This window comes from Erinaceus europaeus, chromosome 4 (genome assembly GCF_950295315.1).
Source record: "Erinaceus europaeus chromosome 4, mEriEur2.1, whole genome shotgun sequence".
NCBI lineage: Eukaryota > Metazoa > Chordata > Mammalia > Eulipotyphla > Erinaceidae > Erinaceus > Erinaceus europaeus.
Window position 1 is genome coordinate 68,963,694 of NC_080165.1, and position 16,463 is coordinate 68,980,156.

General features: G+C 52.4%; 1 protein-coding gene across 4 annotated transcripts in view; it reads left to right on the forward strand.

The window, feature by feature from the left end:
• Positions 1-16,463, forward strand: part of TMEM63B (transmembrane protein 63B) — a 28,293-nt gene that overhangs the window by 548 nt on the left and 11,282 nt on the right. For 2 of the 4 annotated variants that reach the window (XM_060189883.1, XM_060189885.1), the window contains exons 2-10: positions 7,524-7,706; positions 8,002-8,081; positions 8,375-8,413; positions 9,644-9,734; positions 11,722-11,759; positions 12,572-12,714; positions 12,819-12,870; positions 13,385-13,493; positions 14,624-14,694. In XM_060189883.1, coding sequence (XP_060045866.1) covers positions 7,548-7,706; positions 8,002-8,081; positions 8,375-8,413; positions 9,644-9,734; positions 11,722-11,759; positions 12,572-12,714; positions 12,819-12,870; positions 13,385-13,493; positions 14,624-14,694 — 782 coding nt within the window. In that variant the 5' untranslated portion in view covers positions 7,524-7,547. Of the gene's footprint in view, positions 1-20; positions 157-7,523; positions 7,707-8,001; positions 8,082-8,374; positions 8,414-9,643; positions 9,735-11,721; positions 11,760-12,571; positions 12,715-12,818; positions 12,871-13,384; positions 13,494-14,623; positions 14,695-16,463 lie in introns of those variants that run through there. The other 2 variants (XM_007530400.3, XM_060189884.1) reach the window with 2 other exon arrangements.

Consider the following 16,463-nt stretch of genomic DNA (forward strand, 5'->3'; position numbering starts at 1 on the left):
CCAGCCTCCTCCCCTCCCTCCTCCGGCTCCCCCTCCCCCAGACTCTGCCGCGGCCGCCGCAGGAGCCGGGAGACCAGCCGCCTAGCGACTCCCCCTCCCCCGCCCCGCCCCGCCCCGACCCGGGGCTCCCAGCCGGAGCGGAGTCTGCGCCTGGTGGTGAGTACGCGACCCTGCCCCGGTGCCCCTTTGCTTTGGGCAGCTCACCCACCACCCAAAGGAAAGCCCCGGACTCAGCTGCGCGTCCCCTCCCTGCACCCTGCACCTCCGTCGGGACCCAGAGGTGCCCGGGCCCGGGAGACCCCAAGGTGCCGTGCGCTGTCCCAGCCTCGCGCCGGCCAGAGCCCATCGCGAACCCTCCGCCCCGGCCTGCCCGCGGGGATCCAGATGTGCACCGCCCTCTGTCCCCATCCCTCCGGAGACCTGAGAGGTGGCACCCCCACCTTGGGCCCCGAGCGCCACTCTCCCTAAGCAGCTGCCCCGTCCTGATACGCGTCTCCGGGGCGCACCTCGGGGTCCAGCTGCGCCCCTCTAGCCCGCGGTCGCCACTTTGGAGAGCCGGCCGCCCTCGCCCCCGAGTTGTGGATCTCTGGGCTGCCAAGTCCGACACCCTCAGAGTCTTGTCTTTTCGGGGGCCGAAGATCCCCCAGAGCCGGCCCGGGGCGGGGGTTCGGGCTCCAACGAGGCAGGTGTCGTGTATGCGGGCAGCAGGCCGGCCGCTGGCCCCGCGGGTCTGGTAACCGGCCGGCGTGCCCGGGAGGCGGCGGGCCCCTGAGCGCGTCCTCTGCCTTCGCCCCACACAGTGCAGTTCATTCATGAGCTGCCGGGCCTGCGTAATGGGGAGGGGGGGCGCTGGGGCCAGGGTTCCCTGGACGAACCCGCGGTTGGGGACGGAGGTCGCTTTGTCTCTCCCGGCTTTCTTGACAGTCAGGGTAGGACGGTCCCAAGGCTTTGGCACCTGGTTTCCCAGAAGGACGCGTGGGAAGTGGAAAGGAGAGGTCAGAGGGTCTGGCTGTCCTTGGGTCTCTCTGTGTTCACTGCCATCTGCCCAGGTGGCGTGGGTGGAGGTCTAGGTCCGGACACTCAGCACTCCTCCACCCCTGAAGGGTGAGGGACCCAAGCCTCTCTACCCAAAACCCAACTCTGTGGTCTCCATAGCAGCCCAGAAGAATGAGGTTGTGTCCCAGCCCCTGCTAAGGAGGGGCTCCAGTGCTGCCTCCAAGGAGTGTAAAGAGGGGAGTGGGAGTGTCCGCCAGGCTTCTCTGCTCTGTGCTGCCAGTAGGACTGTCCTCCAGGGCACCCTGTCATACAGAGGGTCCAAGCCCTGGCATGCCCCTGGTGGCACATGCCGGGGCCTGCTGTTCGCTCGACTAACTTGGTCTTGACCCTTGAGTCGCTGGGCTGGGATAAGACTGGTGATGGGGAGCTCAGAAGCCCCATGTAGGCATCCCACAGATTCCCTCCAGTTAAAGCAGAGGGTTAGCAGACTCAGTTCAACTTCTAGCTCTGCCATTCTTCAGCGGTGTGACCTTGACACGGGACTTAACCTATCTGAACCTTAGTTTCCATTAAAAAGTGTTTGCTGCCACTTCTTTCCATGATTTAGTTATTAGGATCATGCTGGAGCACCCAGGTAAAGAGCCTAGCGCCCTGCCTGGCAGGTGATCAATAACGGCTCTGAACTTCTGACCCTCTAGTGCCCCCATGTCCCTGTCCACTACAGATGGACACTACAGGTGTCTGGAGAGTGTAGGAGCACTTCCTGCCGTTCGGTGACACAGTCCCAAACCCAGTGTAGGCCCCTGGGTCTAAACAGGAAGTCCATCCAGACTGAGGGACTCCATCATTTTAAATCCCACTTCATTTGATGCCAGTTTTCTTCCACTATGCCCACCTACTTAATACTATTTATTTATTTATTTTTATTGACATCAGGGTTTTTGCTGGGACTGGTGCCTGTACCACGGATCTACCACTCCTGAGAGCTGTTATTACTATTACTACTATTATTATTACTTTGGTTAGAGACAGAAATTGGAAGGGAAGAACAGGTGGGAGGAAGAGAGACACTTGCAGCATTGCCCCACTGCTCATGAAGCTTCTGCCATGGGTGGGGACCAGGGTCTTAAACCTGGGTCCTTGCACATAGTAATGTGTGCACTCTCCCAGTGTCTGACCCCTATTTCATACTTTTTTGACAACAATAGCTAATTTCCTAGAACCCATGATGTGCCTTGAACCATATTAAGAGCTTAATGTAATTCATCATGTCTGATCCCCCAAACAACCACACAGCTGATGTCTTATTCCCATGTACAGATGCAGGTAGCAAGATCCATTGCAGTGATATAATAAGCCTAGGGGTGCAGAGATAGCTCACTGGGTAGAGCACATGCACGAAAGGTGCTATAGCAAAGGGGAAAGCTCCAGTGCCATGATGTCTCTGTTGCTATGTGAATGAAAAAGCTGTTCTGACCAGTGAAATTGCACATGTGTAAAGTCCCAGCCGTACCTTCCCCCAAATGTGGGCCTTGAAAGATTATGTCCAGGGAGTGGGGCGGTAGTGCAGCGGGTTAAGCGCACGTGGCAGAAAGCTCAAGGACTGACATAAGGATCCCGGTTCAAGCCCCCGGCTCCCCACCTGCAGGGAAGTCACTTCACAAGCGGTGAAGCAGGTCTGCAGGTGTCTATCTTTCTCTCCCACTCTCTGTCTTCTCCTCTCTCCATTTTTCTCTGTTCTATCCAACAATGAACAAAATCAACAATAACAATAATAACCACAACAAGGCTACAACCAGGGCAACAATAGGGAAAATAAATAAATATAAAAAAAAGTTAAAAAAAAAAAAAAAGAAAGAAAGATTATGCCCTGAGCAGATGTGAGCTCTGTCCTATCCTACAGCCTTTGTTCTTACCACCCGGCCTGTCCCCAAGTATCTCCCACAGGACTTGAAACTGTAAAGCCAGTGCCTGAGTGGAGGGTCTGGAAACTACAGCAAGAGGGAAGGCAAACAGGTAGAAACAGGGTGGGCTTACCCCCCAAAGAAAACCTGGCAGCCCCCAGCTCCCCAGTGGAAATGTCTTCTAGGGTCCAAGGCAGCAGGTTACAGCTGGTTAAGCTTGACTCAGTCAGTATCTGACAAAAATATTATCCCTCGGTTGCAGGATATTTGGACAAGTCTGGGCCTTCTCTATTCCCCACTATCCAAAGAGTTGTTTGTTACCTGGAGTAAACTAGTAAGCATTTGGAAAGTGTACACACACACACACACACACACACACACACACATACACACACCCCCCTACCCTTTCAATAGTGCCTTTTAGTAGTTAACTCAGTATGGGATGGATACATTAATTTCTTGCCACTTTAATCCTCATTGATGAAGACTGTTGCCCTTGCTGCTGGGGGTGGAGCATGGACCTGCATGTCTCTCTGATACAGATTGGATGACTGAGGTCCAAGTTACACAGTAGCAGATCCAGCAGCCATCTTTCCTTCTCTCAGAACACCCCACTGCCTTCTTGGGCTCTAAACTAAATCTCTCCCAGTGCTACTGTAAGAAAGAGATATACTGGGGCTTGGGCGGTAGCACAGTGGGTTAAGCACACATGGCACAAAGTGCAAGGACTGCCATAAGGATCCCAGTTCGAGCCCCTGGTTCCCCACCTGCAGGGAGGTCGCTTGACAAGCAGTGAAGCAGGTCTGCAGGTGTCTGTCTCTCCCACTCTCTGTCTTCCTTTCCTCTTTATTTCTCTCTGACCTATCCAACAACAACAGCAATAACAACAATAATAAAAACAATAAACAACAAGGGGGAAAATGGCAAAAAAAGAAGACAGAGACAGAGAGAGATGTTCCAGGGGAGATAGCATATTGGCTGTGCAGAAAGGTCTTTAGGCCAGTGGCACCAAAGGTTTCAGGTTCAAATCTTCATACCACTAGAAGCCTGAGTTGAGCAAAGCTCTTGTAAAAAAAAAGAAAGAAAGAAAAGAAAAAGATGTTCTATTGATCATTTCCCCATTTTCACCATATACCCAGCCACCCAAGCTCATGTTAATGGTAAAGTAACAACCTTCAGTGAGCTAGAACCCCTTTGGTGCTCTCTGTACATGTTTCCAGTTAAAATCTTACTGTTAGACAAGCAGAGTTCTAGGATATGACTGCCCAAGACAACCCCTTGTGTTGGAGAAGACACACTAGTTTGCCTCAGTCTTTCCCCTCCTCTCAGCTGCTGCCCTGGATAAAACTCAGCCCAGCAACCCTGCCCCCACAATTAAGAACTTGGAGTAACTCTGTGAGCAAGCTGAACCACCCGCTCAGCTCCACCCTTTACCTGCCCGGTGACCTCAGTGAGTTGTCTCTCCTCCCTACTTCCTCCCTTGTAAACCCAGCACAGTGACTGTGCCCTGCCTTCCCTGTGATGCAGGTGGGGAGATGGATACCATCCTGGAGAAGAGAGTGCCTCAGGGCTGTGCAGAGAAAGGCAGCAGGTGGACCTAGTGGCTTCAGTTACTAAGCATCTACCTGAACCTTCACCTCATCCCACAGACCCTCTTAATGTAAAAGCTTCCAGAATGTCCAACCTTCCTTCCAGAATAGAGAATTTTGGGCACTCCAGTGAGTCCCTACCCATCATATTCTGGCCTGGTAGAACTTTGGACTTGGGGAAACAGACAGAGTAGGAGAGAGCTGTCTTGAATTCTCGAGTGCATTGAGCTTGGGAATTAAAGAGGGAGGGAGCTAATAGAAGTCTCCCAACTACCAAGATAGTTATACTTACCTCTGACCTCCCCTGTGCCCACCACATTCTAGACGGGGTGTGTGTGTGTGTGTGTGTGTGTGTGTTTACATGTACAGGCCTCCAGACACACCCCCACAACTCTCTCCCAGAGATCCACAGCTACCTTCCTTTCTGTGGGCTGTCTTGCAGTCACCTAGCTCCCCTCCTCCCTGTCACATCAGAACACACAGGTCCACAGATGCTGAGGTGTTCTCTAGCCAGAGGACACTTACACAGTCTCTCTGCTTTGCAGAATTGTGTGCCAGGCACATCAGAAAGCATCACTGTGCCCAGAAAAGTGTTCAAGCTTTAGTGGGAAAGAAAAGCTGGCCTAAGGTTGAACCTGGGACCATCATTTCCTTCACAGTCTATCTTTGGGAAAGTGGCTTAGCCTGTGCTCACATCCTAAAATGACAGTACCACACTAGATGTTCTAGAGTTAAAAGAAATCACATATGCATTATCTCTAAAGCATTGGGCAAAAGACAGTGGCACATTTTCTTTTTATTTATTATTGGATAGAGACAGAGAGAAACTGAAAGAAAGTGGGGAAGAAAGACACCTGCAGCCCTGCCTAACCACTTGTGAAGACTTCCCTCCGCAGGTAGGGACCAGGGACTTGAACCTGGGTCCTTGCACACTGTAATATGTGCGCTTAACGAGGTACCTGGTGTGTGTGTGTGTGTGTGTGTGTGTGTGTGTGTGTGATTAGTAGTGGTTTACAAGACTGTAGGATTGCAGGATATAGTTCCACACTGCACCCTCCACCAAATTTCTATGCTCCCTCCCTCACCCGCCCCACCAATGATAACCACCATAATTCAAAATTAGCATTTTTCAAAAGGCAGGTTGGGCTGGAAAGGAAAAGAGAGACATAATACCCAAGGCAATCAACTGCCTTTGCCTTCCTAACTCAGGCTTTTCAGAGACTCCCCAGGACCCAGTGGAACACATAAACAACCCCAGCTTTTTCTCTCCATCCAAGAATTGGGGCCTCTTACCCTGCAGGTGAAGTGTTAGGGAGGGGGGTGGGGGACAGGAATGAAACTGGAAGGCTGGAGAAACACTCTGAGTCACCCCAAGGGCTGGGGAGGGTGGGGGGTGGGGAATGCTTTCTCTTACAGTTGCAGTCACCAGCCTGATTCTTGGTCTGTTGTTCTCTTTGTCTAGTTTGCTTTCTTCCCTGGGGATCCCCCACCCCGCCCCCATCCACAGAGCTTCAATGTTGTCAGCGGTAGGGGCCCCAGGGGCCCGCCAGCAGGATGGGGGTGGGGCAGCGATGTCTTGGCCACACTTCTCCGCCCCTGGAGCCTCCCCAGAGCCCTGCTCAGCTCCATACCCTGGCTTCCCGGCCAGCTTGCAGTGGGAGGTGGAACTGAGAATCAGACTCGATGAACTGGGATTCTTTACCCCCCCCCCCCCACCACCACTCCATGCATCAGGAGCACGAGACCACCGCTAGCTGGGGAACCTAGCCGGGCGTCAACCCAGCTACTGGGAGCTTGGGTGGTGGAAATGGCCCCCACCCACTCTCTCTGCATTTGCCAATGGAAAAGCTCGCTGGAGGGCAAGGCCTTCCCAGCCTGCCCTGCTTCGGAGGCAGGAGCAGGGCACTCTGGGAGTTGTAGTCTTCGCACGGCAGGCACGCTAGTGACCCAGTGTAAAGTTGGAGGGGAGGGAGGTGGGAGAAGAGAAAAGTGTACCTGCTGCTAGGGTTGAAGATTGAGCACAGCGCGAGTAGCTGGGGACAGGCAGCTATCACCGACACAATTCTGATTTTTCCTATTCCCCACGTTGAGTTCATCCTAAAACCCCCAACTTTGAGGACAGAGGGACCATTCTGAAGCTCGTTTTGGAAACCAATTATACTGGCCATTAAACTCTACGCAAATGAACTCGTGCCTTTTCTCTAATGGGGGGAGAAGGAGAAGGTCGGAGTAGGGTAGCTGACTCCTGGCCCAGAGACCCCTCTCCTTAGCCTTGATCCTCAGACTTAAGCACCTCCCAATCCCTTAAGTTCAGCTCTGCTCCTTACCTGTGACAGATCATTGGAAAACTTTTTTGTTGTTGGGTTTTTGTTTGCTTACTTATTTTATTGTTGCTTGTTTGGTTTGGGCTTTTTTTTTTTTTTTTTTTTAGTGTAAGCTGTATAGGAGTGGTGAAAGGTAGATGGTAGAGACTCATGGAGAATTTCCAGCTTAGAAAACTTGTGTGGGCTGGGCTGGGGAGATAGCATAATGGCTATGCAAAAAGATTTTCATGCCTGAAGTTCCAAAGTCTCAGGTTTAGTCCCCAGTGGAGCAGTGCTCAGATGTAGATAGAAATATATTGGTATCTTTCTCATTAAAATAAAACAAAATGTACTTTAAAAAAAGAAAGCCTGGGGCAGAGGGTAGATAGCATGGTGGTTATGCATCAGACTCTCATGCCTGAGGCTTTGAAGTTCTAGGTTCAGTCCCCTGCACCCATCATAAGCCAGAGCTGAACAGTGCTCTAAAAAAAAAAAAAAAAAAAAGCCTGTCTTCCCAGTGCAGGTCTGGCCTGAGTTCCCCAGAGCCAGGGAAGATAAATGCATGTGACTCCACTCTCCTCTCCTCAAGCCTTTATCTCCAGGTGCCAGAGCTTCACTTAACCCAGAAACCCCAGAGATCTGCCCTCATCGACCCCCTCCCCATGTCCACCTGTTGGACTCAGGAGGGGGAAGGGGCCATGCCTGGCTGACCCGATCTGCCTCTTGCCCAGGAGGACCATGCGGCAGTAGCAGCCATGCTGCCCTTCCTGCTGGCCACACTGGGCACCACGGCCCTCAACAACAGCAACCCCAAGGACTACTGTTACAGTGCCCGAATCCGCAGCACTGTCCTACAAGGCCTGCCCTTCGGGGGTGTCCCCACCGTGTTGGCCTTGGACTTCATGTGCTTCCTGGTGAGTGCCCATGGGCCACCCTCCAGCCTCAGCATCCACATCTTCTGGACAACTGGCTGAGTTCCGTAGCTCTGACCACTCTCCCCCCAGACCTTGACATCCCCAAGCTCAGCAGCAGGAGACCTCCCCATCACCCAGACCTATCCTGACCACAGCCTCACCCTTACCACTCACCTAGAGTAGGGTCATCCCTTCCCAGACATAATTCTGCCCCCTCCAACCCCCCCCTCCCCCCCCCCCCGCCCTCCCAGCCAGTTCAGTGACTGGGTGGCCTGGAACCCTCTCTTAACCTCAGGCGCTGCTGTTCTTATTCTCCATCCTCCGGAAAGTGGCTTGGGACTATGGGCGACTGGCCTTGGTGACAGATGCAGACAGGTAAGACTCTGGACCTCTGCCTCACCCTTACACACCCCTTACATGCAAGTGCACGTATATATGTGCAAGCACGCGTACACATGCGTGCACACATACACACACACACACACACACACACACACATCTGTTTCACACTCCTCAGAAGAGGAAAGAGTCAGCCCTCTCTCTTTGGAGGCAGGGGATGAAGAGTTCCAGAGTGGGGGGACAGGAAGGTCCAGAGTTGGGCCTTTGTCCCTCACCAGTCCCTAAGGCCCCCCCACCCCCTGCTAACCCTGTCTATTCTCTGTTCCCAGGCTTTGGCGACAGGAGAGGGACCGAGTGGAACAGGAATAGTATGTGGGGCACCAGCCCCCTCACCCCCACTAAACCAACTTTCCCTTTTCTTCCCTTTTCTTCTCACTGCTCTTCTTGCCCCGCCACATCGCTGGTTTCCATTCCTGGTGGTTTTCTCCTCTGCAGGCTCATGTTTCGGATTAACGCAGGCGGTGTGCTTTGCTGAGCCAGCCCCCCCCCCCCCCCCCCAGCTTGTCTCTGCCTCACATACCACACCCCTACTTTCTCTCTCTTTCTGACTCTCCACCTGGGAGTCCCCCTCATGCTTGCGACTTTAGTGGCCCTGGTGGAATTGGGCGGGGGTGGGGACAGAGCTATTCTCCCAAGAACACACACTACACTTGATGTTGGATGCAGAGACAAGGTCGGGTGTCCCCAGTGGCTCCCTGTCCCATAACATCTAGCTCTTTCTCTTCCAGGGTTCTCTGCTCACCCCTTTGAAGGGGGGGTGAGGTGGGGGGGTGCTTAGGCAGCCAGAGTAGTCCTTTGTGTCACTTTACTGTCTCTACCCAAGGGACTAGAGTTAGAGTTGTGGAAGCTGTTGGGATCAGAGTGGAGGGAGACTAGGGACCCATCTGGAAAGCATCCTCTGCCCCCCTTTATCCCCTACCAGGCTGGAGCTCCTCCTACCCACCCCTTCCCTTCACTTCCCCATTGTCCTGTGCATATAGTGACTCTTCCTCTCCCCCTACTGTGGACTCAGGAACTGCAGGACTCACTTCACTTTTTTTTTCTAATGGACAAAGGATACAGTGAAAAAGATGAGATCAGAGCACTACTCAGCTCTGGTTTATGGTGGTGCATAGGATTGAACTTGGGTCTTTGGACCCTCACGCATGAAAGTCCTTTTGCATACCATTATCTCCCCCACACCTTCTCACTCATTCATTCTTTAGCCTCCTTGGAGAGTCTGGGTAGGGATAACTCGGACTTCCCTCTCTCTTCTCAGTCTGCCCTAAGTCAGCCTTCCCCACCCCCCACCCCCAGACCCCTCTCAAGGGAAAGAATTGTGTTTAAGGGAGGCAGGGAAGGGGCCGCCATCCCTCTCCAACCCTAACCCCACCCCCACCCCCCGCTGACCCCCCAATTCCACCCCTGCTTTTGCCTCTTGCGCTTTCTGTGCTTATCTAGCTCCTGGAGCACCAGGGTGGGAGTCCACCCACTTCACCCCTGTTTCCCATGGGCTCACACTCATCAGCCTCTCTAATCTCTCATCTCCCCATCCCCAGTGTGGCTTCAGCTATGCACGGGGACAGCCATGACCGCTATGAACGCCTCACCTCTGTCTCCAGCTCTGTCGACTTTGACCAAAGAGACAATGTGAGTAGCCCTTCCCCAGATGGCTCAGGGGCCCATGGAGCGGGGGCTTCTCCTCTCAAGGTGAAGGATCATCTAAAAGCCTCAGGATAAAGTCCCAGGCCCACAAGTCCTGACTCTTTCCTCTGTGTCAGCTTCTAAAACAGCATATAGGTTGAACATTCATGATTCCCAGACTTCTGTGGAACACAGTGGTGATTTGGGACCCGCTTTTACTGATTAACCTTCAAGGCCCTTTAAAAGAAAAGATTTAGGTGGTCGAGTGGTAGTGCAGTGGGTTAAGCACACATGGCATGAAGCGCAAGGACTGCCGTAAGGATCCCAGTTCAAGCCCCAGTTCCCCACCTGCAGGGAAGTCGCTTCACAGGTGGTGAAGCCGGTCTGCAGGTGTCTGTCTTTCTCTCTCCCTTTCTGTCTGCCCCTCCTCCATTTCTCTCTGTCCTTTCCAACAACAGTGACATCAATAACAACAATAACTACGACAACAGTAAAAAAACAAGGGAAAATAAAAAAATTTTTAAATATATTTATTTATTAATAAAAAGTAGGAGGAGGAAGAGAGAGAGAGCGAGAGAGAAAATCAGACTTCATTCTGGTACATGAGCAGCTGGGGTGTTGTGCCTGAGAGTCCAGCATTTTACCCACTGCACCACTTCCCAGACCATGGACACTTTCAGTTTTTTTGTTTCTTCATTTGTTTCAAAGATTTATTTATTTATGAGAAAGAGAGGAGGGGGAGGGGAGGGGAGAGAGAGAGAGAACCAGAGCATCACTATAGTACATGTGCTGCCAGGGATCAAACTTGGGACCTCCTGTAGGAGAGTCCAGCTCTTTGTGACTGCTCCATCTCCCGGGCTGCAAGACCACTTTTTCTCAGGCATGGTTCTTGAAGGCACAATGTGCCTTCCAGGCCTGCCTAGCAAACACTGAGTCCACAGTGATGCTGTGTAGAGGTCCTAACCCAGCCTGTCTGTGGTTGAGCGCTGAGTAGCAGTTGCCATATGGAGAGGGCTGGGACTCAGTGATGCACCTCAGCCCCCTTGCTCTCTTGATGTCAGACTCAGTGCTCTGACATCACCTGCCATTCCACCAGGGTGGGGGTGCAGGTCAGAACCTGTCTAGTACCTAGCACAGCTCTGCTCACCCCAGCTCAGGCTGAGAGCCCTGGGCTGCCAGGATGCCAGGTCCCCTAGCAGCTAGAGCAGAAGAAGCCTGCCTGCTTCCTAAGTCAGACTCACCCTGATAAGTGACAAAGCAGAGCGATCCCCTCTGCCAGCTAGAGGCACCCAGATGGTCCCTAGCCTTAGGTGATGTTGGTGACAGGTGGCACATCTGCATCCCAGCTGGAGGGCATCTCTTGGTTCCTCCCTCCTCTGTCAAACTGCACTTTTCCAGGGGGTGGGAGTTCTCTGCCTGTCCCTCCCTCAAAGACTTCCTGGCCTGCTGCTGAGCTCAACCCAAAGCTGGTTTGGGGTATGGGTGGGGATGGAGATTGCAGCTCTCAGTGACCCCAGTTTGGGTCCGTGTGGGATATACTATAGAAGAAAGGAGATACGACTTCAGACAGTGGGGCTGACCCCATGCTTTGGGGCAGCCATGTCACAGAGTCTTCCCATTAGCTGTAGGTCAGGAGGTCCCATGATTTTAGAATCTTGAGCCCTGCCCATTGCTACCCTGGCCTGAACAACTGAGGGACTTCCGGTTCTACTGCCCTACTGGGTCCCTGCAGATATGGTAACTCTGGGTGTGAGGGTTCACAGAAACCCCAAGGTGGCATTAATCCTTTCTCCTTGTGGGCAAGTACCTTTCCTCTGGGGGTGAGCTCATTGTTTGGGAGACAGAGGAGGCTGCTACACTGAGCCCCAGTGGAGGTGGCTGTGTGAGAACAGAGTGGGTGGGACTGGAGGTAGCCTGGGTGTTGAATCTATAGGGAGGGGACTTGGAATGGGGACTCCAGCTAATGGCCTTCTTCCCCCCCCCCCCCCCCCAGGGTTTCTGTTCCTGGCTGACAGCCATCTTCAGGATAAAGTAAGTGAACACTCTGCAAGGGCTAAAGAAAGAAACATCAGAGCCTGTCCAGACGCCAACAGCTTGGAGGGCCTTAGAGCTCCTAGCTAGCCTAGCATCTCCCCAGGGGTCCTGGCCTCCGCTGTACTCTGATCTGGCCTCACGTCACCCCACTACCCTTTTCGGACCCCTCTGCCCAGAGAGTCCACCTGGCCTCAGGACTCCTGTGAGAATAGGGGGCAGACCCCCCCTGCTTCCCAGACCTCCCTGCTTCCCAGACCTCCGTGCAGAGCAGGTGGGCTCTGGCAGGCTGTGAGCAGACAGCCCAGCAGGCAGAAGCCAGTTTTTAGCAGGCACCAGGCAGATGGACATCAGCCAGAGTGCAGCAGTCAGGCAGGGAGCACTCAGAGAAGCAGAAAGCAGGGACAGGTCAGCACCACTTCAGGGGGACCCTCCCCAGCAGCACTCCAAAACTTCAGTCCCCCTGTTCCTCCTCCTGGGCCATCTCTTCTTTTCTCCTTCCTCTTTCTCTCCATCCCTTAATCTCCCTCCTTCTCTCTACTTTTTTTTTTTACTCCATCCTCCCTTCTGTCTTTACTTCTCTCTATCCCTCCACTCCCTTTCTCCATGAAGCCCCCCCCCCCATATTCCTTCCCTTCCCTCCTCTCTCCCTACCCAGAGGCACAAGTTCAGCCCCATTCTGCTGCCAGATTGGCAGGGGAGGGTGGGCTGGGCTGGGGTTGGGCTGGGGTTGGTCTGGGGTGGGTGAGTCTAGGCAGCTCCATTGCCCTGGCCTTCCCTTACCTGTCTCTGCTGTGCCCACCCTGCTTCAGGGATGACGAGATCCGAGACAAATGTGGGGGTGACGCCGTGCACTACCTGTCCTTCCAGCGGCACATCATCGGACTGCTGGTCATTGTGGGCGTCCTCTCTGTGGGCATTGTACTGCCCGTCAACTTCTCAGGGGACCTGCTGGGTCAGTGAAGACCCATGGATAAAACGGCTGGGCGGGGGGGTTGACCGAGAGGGGACCTGCCCTGACTCCAGTACCGTCTTCTCCCTCTTTCTACCCCACACCAGAAAACAATGCCTACAGCTTTGGGAGAACCACCATTGCCAACTTGAAATCAGGGTAAGGATGAGAAGCGCCTGGTTAGGTTGAGTTCTGGGGCCTGAACTTAGGCTGCACCAGCACAGGTGGCTGAGGGGGATTGAGTGCTCTGTGCCTGCAGGGGCTCTCCAGGGATGGCTGGGTGAAGAAGGGGAGGGTGTAGTCTGGATCCAGGCTGGCTGGAGGGCAGTCAGAAGGCAGCAAGCACAGTGGGTCTGGGAACTGGGGAGATAGTTCGGTGGTTTATGCAGCAGACTTTCATGCCTGAGGCTCTGAGATCCCAGGTTCAGTCCCCAGTACCACCAGAAGCCAGAGCTGAGCAGTGCTCTGGAAATAAGGGGGGGGGGGACACAAAGAAGTGGCCTCTTAAGGTGGACATTTCACTTAAGGTGGAGTGCTCTCAGAGCCTAAAAGGTGTAGGGCCTGCCCTGTGTGGAGCGGGTGGCAGAAGCTTATGGCAAGAGAGGGTCCTTGTACCGGGTTAAGCTCCCCCTAGAAGATCGGGGGTGTCCATGCACCCCTCTGCTCGGCCCAGGAACAACCTGCTGTGGCTGCACACCTCCTTCGCCTTCCTGTACCTACTGCTCACCGTCTACAGCATGCGCAGACACACCTCCAAGATGCGCTATAAGGAGGACGACCTCGTGAGTGGCCTTCGTGGGTGCCCCACCCACACTGCCTTCCCCTTCCCTTTGCATCCTGAGCTTTAGACAGAGGGCTGCCCCATCTGGGGTTAGGCCAGCAAGGTGTAAGTCCTGGCTCAGCCGCTCAGGAAATCCCTACCCTACAAGTTAGGTTATCTCACCTCACCTTGATGTTCCCATCTGTGAAACGGAGTGACAGCAGTGCCTCCGCTGGGAAGGATAGGCTATGTGAGCCACCGTGATCTGGGATAGCAACCTTTCTTCTCCCATTCTGTAGCCCCTTGGGGAGCAAGGGTCACATGGCTCTTTCTTTAGACCCACTGCCAGATGTCTCTTAGAAATTTCCTCCTGGGGGAGTAGGGCTAAGTAGCATGGTGGGATAAGCGCATGTGGTGTAAAGCACAAGGACTGATGTAAAGATCCCGGTTCGAGTCCCCGGCTCCCCACCTGCAGGGGAGTCACTTCACAGGCGATGAAGCAGGTTTGCATATGTCTTTCTTCCCCTCTCTGTCTTCTCCATCTCTCTCCATTTCTCTCTGTCCTATCCCAACAACAACATCAATAACTACAACAATAAAACATCAAGGGCAACAAAAGGGAATAAATAAATAAATAAATAAATATTTTTTTTTTAAAAAGTAAGAAAAAAAGAAATTTCCTCCTGGGAGTCAGGCACTGAGGGTTAAGCGCATATGGCGCAAAACGCAAGGACCAATGGAAAGATCCCAGTTCGAGCCCCCTGCAGGGGAGTCACTTCATAAGCAGTGAAGCAGGGGAGTCACTTCACAAGCAGTGAAGCAGGTCTGCAGGTGTCTATCTCTCTCTCCCCCTCTCTGTCTTCCCCTCCTCTCTCCATTTCTCTCTGTCCTATCCAACAACGAACAACATCAATAACAACAATAATAACTACAACAATAAAACAGCAAAGGCAGCAAAAGGGAATAAATAAATATTAAAAAGAAAAAGAAAAAAAGAAATTTCCTCCTGCCTTCTCTGGCACCTGGCTGCTTCTGCAGACCTCCCACCCCATCTGTTCCTCTCTGCTCACCCCTTTATTCCTCCCCTCTCTACTCACTGGCTCCTCCGGAATGGAGCCACAGGAAGGCAAACCCACTCCCATCTCACTCCAGGTGAAGCGAACTCTCTTCATCAATGGCATCTCCAAATATGCAGAGTCAGAGAAGATCAAGAAGCATTTTGAGTGAGTAACCACCCCCAACCCCACACCCGCGTACCCTTCTTGGCCTGTTGTTGTTGTTGTTATTTTGTATGGAGACAGAAATTGAGAGGGGAGAGGGAGAAAGAGAGACATCTGCAGCACAGCATCACCACTTGTGAAGCTTCCCCCACTGTGGGGGCTTGAACCCCAGTCCCATTGTAGCATGTACTCTCAACATAATGTGTCACTTCCCAGCACCTTATTTTAATTTATTTACTTATTTATTTTATTTATATATTTATTTTTACCAGAGCACTGCTCAGCTGTTGCTTATGGTGGTGCTAGGGATTGAATCTGGGCCCTTTGGTGCCTCAGCCATGAAAGTCTTTTTGTATAACCACTATACCATCTCCCCTGCGCCCCGCCCCCCTTGCCTTTTAACTCCCTTAGAACATCTGCAGGGTAGGGCAGTTATCCTAACCCTCTGAGTCCAGTGCAGCATTTGGGCTGGGCCACAGACTCCTCCAAGAACAGGAGTGACGTGGGACAGACTTGAAAAGTATTAGCCCTGCCCTCCCAGGCCTCTCCCAGAGTGGCTCATGGGTTATTCACCCTGAGTCTGGGGACCCTTTGAAGCAGGTGGCTTCCTCAGAATTGCCTGTGACTTTCTGGCATCAGCACAAACAAACAAACAAACAAAAAACTGGACTACATGTTTTCCAGGGCTTTTCTTAGCTATGGAATCTCTTCTTGGAGGGGAGTCACAGGATAGATTGAAGGGCTGATATAATAGCAGAATTAGGGATCCTGTGTGCAAAATGAGGGAGCCTGTGTGGTGGGAACTGGAGATTAGATTTGTTGGGTAAATGAGGGCTTAGCCTGCCACAGAGGTGAAAGCCCTTCCAGAAAGGAACCCTGAAATGGTCTGAGCTGCAACAGTGTCAGGACAAGGTCTATAGTCTCCTGGAAAAAGCACCTCAAGAACCCCATCCTACACAGGGTTTGCTGGATCCATCTTTTTACTTTAGAGCCATATTTCGTGCACCTGTGATACTTGGTGGTCCTTCATTAAAGGGGCAAAGAATGGGGCAATAAGCTGGGGGGAAATAGCTCACTTGAGTGGCTACCTGCTTTGCCCTGTACATGACCCAGGGTCAAGTCAGGCCTCCACTGCACTGGAGGAAGCTTTGGTGCTATGATATCTTTTCTTCTCTCTCTCCCTCTGTCTCTGTCTCTCTCTTCCTATTTGAAAAGTGGGCTCAGAATGGTGAAATATTAATGATGACAGAAATATGTATATATGTATATATATATATATATATATATATGATTTTTTTAAAGATGTATTTATTTATGATAGAGAGGAAAGAGAGAATCACAGTGATGATACGTGATACCTAGGGTCAAGCTGAGGACCACATACTCGTAAGCCCAGCACTCGGGTCACTGTACCACCTCCTGGGTCATTACTTTACTTATTTTAGCGGAGCACTGCTCAGCTCTGGCTTATGATGGTACTGGGGCCTAAGCCTGAGACTCTGGAGCCTTAGTCTATCTCTCCAGCCCCATGAAAGTAATTTTGCATTACCATTATGCTATCTCTCCTGCCCAGATTTATTTTTTAATGGGAGAAAGAGAACCAGAACATCACTCTAGCACATTCAATACTGAAAATCAAACTCAGGACCTCATGCTTTCAGATCCAGTGCACCAGCCACTGCAGCACATCCCAGGCTTATTTATTAAGGCTTGTTGATTTTATTTACTTGAGAGGGGGTAGAGAGGACGAGAACAAACAACATCACTCCAGC